This window comes from Halyomorpha halys, unplaced genomic scaffold, assembly GCF_000696795.3.
Source record: "Halyomorpha halys isolate HHAL.00 unplaced genomic scaffold, Hhal_1.1 Scaffold496.1, whole genome shotgun sequence".
Lineage (NCBI taxonomy): Eukaryota > Metazoa > Arthropoda > Insecta > Hemiptera > Pentatomidae > Halyomorpha > Halyomorpha halys.
Genome location: NW_027110723.1, coordinates 107,637 through 114,067, shown reverse-complemented (window position 1 = coordinate 114,067; position 6,431 = coordinate 107,637). Strand labels below are relative to the sequence as shown.

General features: G+C 32.0%; 1 protein-coding gene across 2 annotated transcripts in view; it reads left to right on the top strand.

Moving 5' to 3' along the window:
- The first annotated feature begins 4,457 nt into the window (after window positions 1-4,457).
- Window positions 4,458-6,431, top strand: part of LOC106683580 (acetylcholine receptor subunit alpha-like 2) — a 46,587-nt gene continuing 44,613 nt past the window's right edge. For both annotated transcript variants that reach the window (XM_014425139.3, XM_067048834.1), the window contains exon 1: window positions 4,458-4,574. In XM_014425139.3, the coding sequence (XP_014280625.1) occupies window positions 4,490-4,574 (85 nt within the window). In that variant the 5' untranslated portion in view covers window positions 4,458-4,489. The remainder of the gene's footprint in view (window positions 4,575-6,431) is intronic.

Sequence of the window (6,431 nt, the reverse complement as noted above, 5' to 3'; positions counted from 1 at the left end):
TAATTCCTCTCGAATCCAATCCTTACAGTCCAAAATCCTTTGTAAAATCCTTAATACTCCATACTTTGTCACAAATCAAGTCATCCATCAGGACCTCAATGTCCCCTATGTTGCCGATTTGGCCAGAATCAGATACCAATCCTTCCATAATAAACTTCTCAACCACCCAAAACCAACTCGTTTCTAACCTGGCTTCTCTTTCACTACTTAATAATCTAGCGTCTGAAAAGAAGATGGGCTCGAGATCTTCTCCTTTAGAAGTGTTTTTGGAGTTCTATCAATGGGTAGATTCTCCACATGTTTGTATCATGTCATAATATCACTTACAGCAAATTTACTTGATGTGTATATATGTAGACAGTTGTAAATAACAATAAATAAATTATAAAAAAAAAAACATATCGACATTTAACAGTTTTGATGTTTACGACTTACAGTATTGTATTATATATTTGTATTCTGTAACCATATATAAAAATAAAGATGTTTACGACCGATATTACTCTCGGGTCCTTGTACTTTTTTCCGATATGAAACTCCACTGCCTGACAATCTTCAGTGTTAAAATACATTTTACAAAATAAAAATATAACAGATATTATAAACTAAAAATATCACATATTTTATATTTATAGCAATCATTGGAACCTATAACCAGGTTCTCGGGAACTGTAGAGCATAAACAGCTCTTTTATGGCTCATATGTTAGTTAATTTACTCAACTTTTAATGATGTTCTATTAGGTTTTCCAATGTTGTAGGTGGTTTCAAAGACATAGAGCGGAATGAAATTTTTTTTTTTTTTAAAATGATACTTTTTATTTATTGATAGATATTACAATCTGTCACACAGTTGTGGGCAATAGGTAATATTGATGAATGATCTCATACATACTAAAATAAAAAAAAAAAAAACTTAAAATATATTCAAACAAAAGAATAAACAATAAATACATTTTAAAAAGAACTCTTAAAATATATACAAACAAAAGAATAAACAACGGAATGAAAAAAAAACAAACTTTTTTTTCACATTTTGAAACAGCCACCATTTTTTGAAAAAAGTATTACTGATTCTATTAAGCAATATGATATTTACAAAAAAGCATTTCCTATTCGTTTTTAGTGTTGTTTCGAAGTACAAAATACCAAATTTCAAAGATATTAAAAATTAGAAATTTGTCAACTTGTTTTCAAAAATCTTTCACCATCTTTTGATAGTTTAGTCGATCTTAATTGTTTCAATATTTTAAAAATTTTGACGCACAGTGAGGGTTGTTATTTAAAAACTATTTGTATTTTAGGTGGTGTATATATGACAATATCATAGATAATCAAATTATCTAAAAAATTAAGAAAAAAAACACCTAAATCGGACCAGTATTAAGGATGATACAGCGAAGTTAGATATTATCATTTTACCAAACACTGAGATATCTGTCGGTCTGACCAACAGTACAAATTTCATTTTCGTTCTTCATCGCATGTATTGGTTTCATCTATGTTACAAAATCATAATAATAAAGTATACGTAAATTTTTAATTTTAACTAAAGAAAATAATTTATATTAAACTTTCAATTGTGTTCATTAAATCCATGTACACCCTCAAATATAGTAATAGGCGAAGCATTGCCGGGTTAGATAGTTTATTATATAAATAACTTAAAGTAACTCCGAAGAAAGGGAACATGCCATTCATTTTTTTTTTTTTTTTTTTTTTTGTACCCTCCATTAGTTAGGAAAAGAAATTAGGGTACATGAAGTATGTTAGAAGAAGTTTGTATCCTTTTTCTACCATAGGTATTTTAAGGTTTAATTAATTTGTACACTGTATGTGCAGAGTCGTCGGTGCCAAGTGCGCGTTGATACTATGTTGAGCGGGGACAATGCCATTCACTTCTTGGAAACCTGTAATAAATTGGAGAGCTCTTAGCAACTATGCACGACGGGCTACACTGGAAAGAGCTCAGTTGGTTAACATGTGAGGAATCAATGCCATACCACAGTTGGTTACAAGTATGATATTATTGTTTTGTTTATTTTAAAAAAAGACACCATATTGTTGCGCAGTACGATTTATTTTCAGGATCAGCAGAGATACGCACACAACCCAGTATTACGCCGAGCTGAAGTGGCTCTATCCATTCTTCCGATGCCAGTATTTCCTAGCTTTCTTTCTATTCCAGGTTATTAGTACTCAACGCCCCTCCTATATCCTAGAAAACCTGAAATTCAAATTCTCAGTCCAATCCCCTACTACCAGGTCCCGTTTATCTGGCGTCTACCCTCCCCCTCACCGATGTGCTGTGTTTGAAAAAACATTTTGAGAGCTGCATATCACTGGAACTCCATTCCCTCTAACATATGTTAGATTTAGTTCTTAATTATTTGAATAGATCTTTTTTTAATATAAATAAACAAATTTCATTTATTTATTCTATTTATATTTTATATTTATATATTCTATATATTTAACTTCCAAAAATAGATTCTGAATACCTGAATACTATTTTTTTTTTTTTTGTAATTTGGTGTCTATTTTTCGACTTTTTGCCTTTATGACGCGTCATGCCCAAGAGAGTTAGTCCAGAAGTGGACAGCGGCTAAATAAGATGCTCTAGGAATTAGCATGTAACTCTTCCCTCGTTTAAAACCCTTCTATTTAATTACCTTTTACTTTACAAATCTAGTCCAATATTATAATAGTACAGAAAATTTGTATAACTACCTTTTTGTTTTGTTTTTTACGTATTTAGTCAGCTTTTTTATCATTTTTTTTATCTCTGTATCTAAAATTATTTATATACAATTTTAATGTAAGTTATAATTAAGTACGGTCACTCTGTTTGGCCAATTTATGTTAATGTACAATTAAAAGTACCTTATAATTGTTCTAAAGGAGCCTAGTCCCAGAAGAATAAACTCTTCCTTATTTCATTTCATTGTTTTTTTAACTTACTGACTTGTAGACTTTTTTCAAGTTGTTGCGGCCAAAATATTGACCACAAAACAATTATTGGAACATATGATTTTTATTAAGTCCAAAACAAAACAACTACCTTCTGTTGTTTTTAAAAATGAAAATGGTCAGACAACTTCAGTGTGCACACACATATCGTCTCCATTATCTTCTCACTACATTCTGGCCATCTTTGCCAGCTTAATCATTTTAGCCACGGCGGGCGGACTTCTTCGGCTCATCCTCCAAGAGGACGAGGCGGGCGGACGTACGTCGATCCACCTCCACAAGAAGATCCACTCAGGACAACAACCACAACCAGGGCCCCATTAATCACCGGTGATACAAGAATTTTTTCTCTCTTTTTTTTTCAATTCATTTAATTTTGTAATAGTTTTAAGCTTTCTTTTTTTTCTAATTTGTATATTTTGTGTTACTTTTATTATGTTCACTTATTTTTTTAAAATTTATTTATTGATATTTACAACTGTATAAAAAATACAACAAGTAAATTTGATCATAATGACATAATGATCTGATACAGCATGTAGAGAAGCTACAGTAGTAGAACTCTAAAAACAGTTTGCAATATAAGGTCACGAGGCCATCTTTTTTTCAGGCGCCTCGGAGGATTGGAAGAGGAAGCAAGGTTAGAAACGAGTGGGTTTGGGTGGTTAGGGAGTTTATTATGGAAGGAATAATATCAGGTTCGGGCTAGATCGGTTACATAAGGAACATTTAGGTCTTTATGGATGGTTTTATTAGTAACAAAATAAGGAGCATTGAGGATTTTGGATTGTAAAGATTGGATACGAGAGGAATTCGAAGGTTTAGTGGAGCCCCAAAGCTCAACTCCGTATGCCCAGATGGGCCTTATTATTGTCATGTAGATCAGTCTTTTGTAATGAGTTGGAAGTTTAGACCGTTTGTCTAGTAAGTGCTGTAATAGTCGGAATCTGCGTGCAGTTTCCTGTCTTTTCAGTCTTGTGTGTTCACTTATTTAAAAATACAAATATAACAAAATTCGGCTATTGTATTTCTTTTCACTAATTTTCACGGTTGGACTAGTAAAGGTTCCTTTTGAACCTCCACCCGCCGTAACACAAGTTATTTATATATTTTAGTTTAAATTGCACCTAAGCTATGAAAGACAAATAATTATTCCATTATCTATGTGTTCTTAATTGTTTGAATAGATCTTTTTTTAATATAAATAAACAAATTTCATTTATTTATTCTATTCATATTTTATATTTATATATTCTATATGTTTAACTTCTAAAAATAGATTCTGAATACCTGAATATTATTTTTTTTGTTTTTGTAATTTGATGACTATTTTTCGACTTTTTGCCTTTATGACGCGTCATGCCCAAGAGAGTTAGTCCAGAAGTGGATAGCGGCTAAATAAGATGCTCTAGGAATTAGGGCGATGCAGGAGGGACCAACGACGAAGGAGCTGATAGAGCCCATGTAGGAAGTAGTAGGGAGTGATAGCTGGTTGCCAACCAGTTCCAATAGTGGCCAGCATGTCCTCCACTTCTCCACTTCTTCTTCTCTTGTTCTGTATGGGCGTCGCGGCGTCCCACGGAGACCACGATCAGGCGGAGTTCAGTGAGTATGTTTTGAGTTCTTGAGTGTATAATTCTACTGTTAGGTACGTAAATACTAATAACACTTAATAAAAAATAAAAAGAATGAATCTATTCAGACAATTGGAAAAGTATCCATCAGTCCAAGCCTGTATGAAATTTTAACTTTTTAATTAAAAAAATGCATCAATAAAGACAGTAATTTAAAAAGACAATACGGTAATTATATTTAAAGAAACAAAACAATAATATTAAACTTTTAACAACCTATTAAGAATATGGTAAGGGGAGCGGTCACAAGAAAACAAAAGTAGTTAATATTTATTTGCCGACGTTTCGCCCCATTTTGGCTTCATCAGGGCTGTTTCTACTGAGGTCAATACGAAACTCGTAGTTTTGATTAATACGATCAATTATTTATATGTATAATATGATGCACAAACTTGTAACATTTTATTGTACCTTACATATTAATCAACTGAGCTCTTTCCAATGTAACTCGTCGTAGTTGTTAAGAGCTCTCTAATAAGCGCATTTTTATAAACTGAGTGATATACTTCTTCTGGATAGCAGGTTCACTCCCCGATGTATTTGATTCTAATTTCACTATACTTGTGACAGGTTGTCAAGAAGTGTAAGGTATCTTACTTTTTTCGGGGTTACATATTGGGCAGTTGTCGATACTATTATTCACTTACAGTTTATCACTTAAATTAAGCTATTTCCCTCAACGCAGGAAAAATCGCCCGAATTAAAATTATCATTTAGATATGTTTTTTTTCTGTTTTCTTCAAGTCTGCGCAAAAAGAAAAACTAGGTCAGAGACATTTTTCAATATTTCAGTATATTAATATAATATATATTTTAATTATATTATTTCAAAATTTTTTGAGACAAGGGGAGCCTAGTCCCATTAGTCCAGAAGTGGATAGCGGCTAAATAAGATGCTCTAGGAATTAGCATGTAACTCTTCCCTCGTTTAAAACCCTTCTATTTAATTACCTTTTACTTTACAAATCTAGTCCAATATTATAATAGTACAGAAAATTTGTATAACTACCTTTTTGTTTTGTTTTTTACGTATTTAGTCAGCTTTTTTATCATTTTTTTTATCTCTGTATCTAAAATTATTTATATACAATTTTAATGTAAGTTATAATTAAGTACGGTCACTCTGTTTGGCCAATTTATGTTAATGTACAATTAAAAGTACCTTATAATTGTTCTAAAGGAGCCTAGTCCCAGAAGAATAAACTCTTCCTTATTTCATTTCATTGTTTTTTTAACTTACTGACTTGTAGACTTTTTTCAAGTTGTTGCGGCCAAAATATTGACCACAAAACAATTATTGGAACATATGATTTTTATTAAGTCCAAAACAAAACAACTACCTTCTGTTGTTTTTAAAAATGAAAATGGTCAGACAACTTCAGTGTGCACACACATATCGTCTCCATTATCTTCTCACTACATTCTGGCCATCTTTGCCAGCTTAATCATTTTAGCCACGGCGGGCGGACTTCTTCGGCTCATCCTCCAAGAGGACGAGGCGGGCGGACGTACGTCGATCCACCTCCACAAGAAGATCCACTCAGGACAACAACCACAACCAGGGCCCCATTAATCACCGGTGATACAAGAATTTTTTCTCTCTTTTTTTTTCAATTCATTTAATTTTGTAATAGTTTTAAGCTTTCTTTTTTTTCTAATTTGTATATTTTGTGTTACTTTTATTATGTTCACTTATTTTTTTAAAATTTATTTATTGATATTTACAACTGTATAAAAAAATACAACCAGTAAATTTGATCATAATGACATAATGATCTGATACAGGATGTAGAGAAACTACCCAGTAGTAGAACTCTAAAAACAGTTT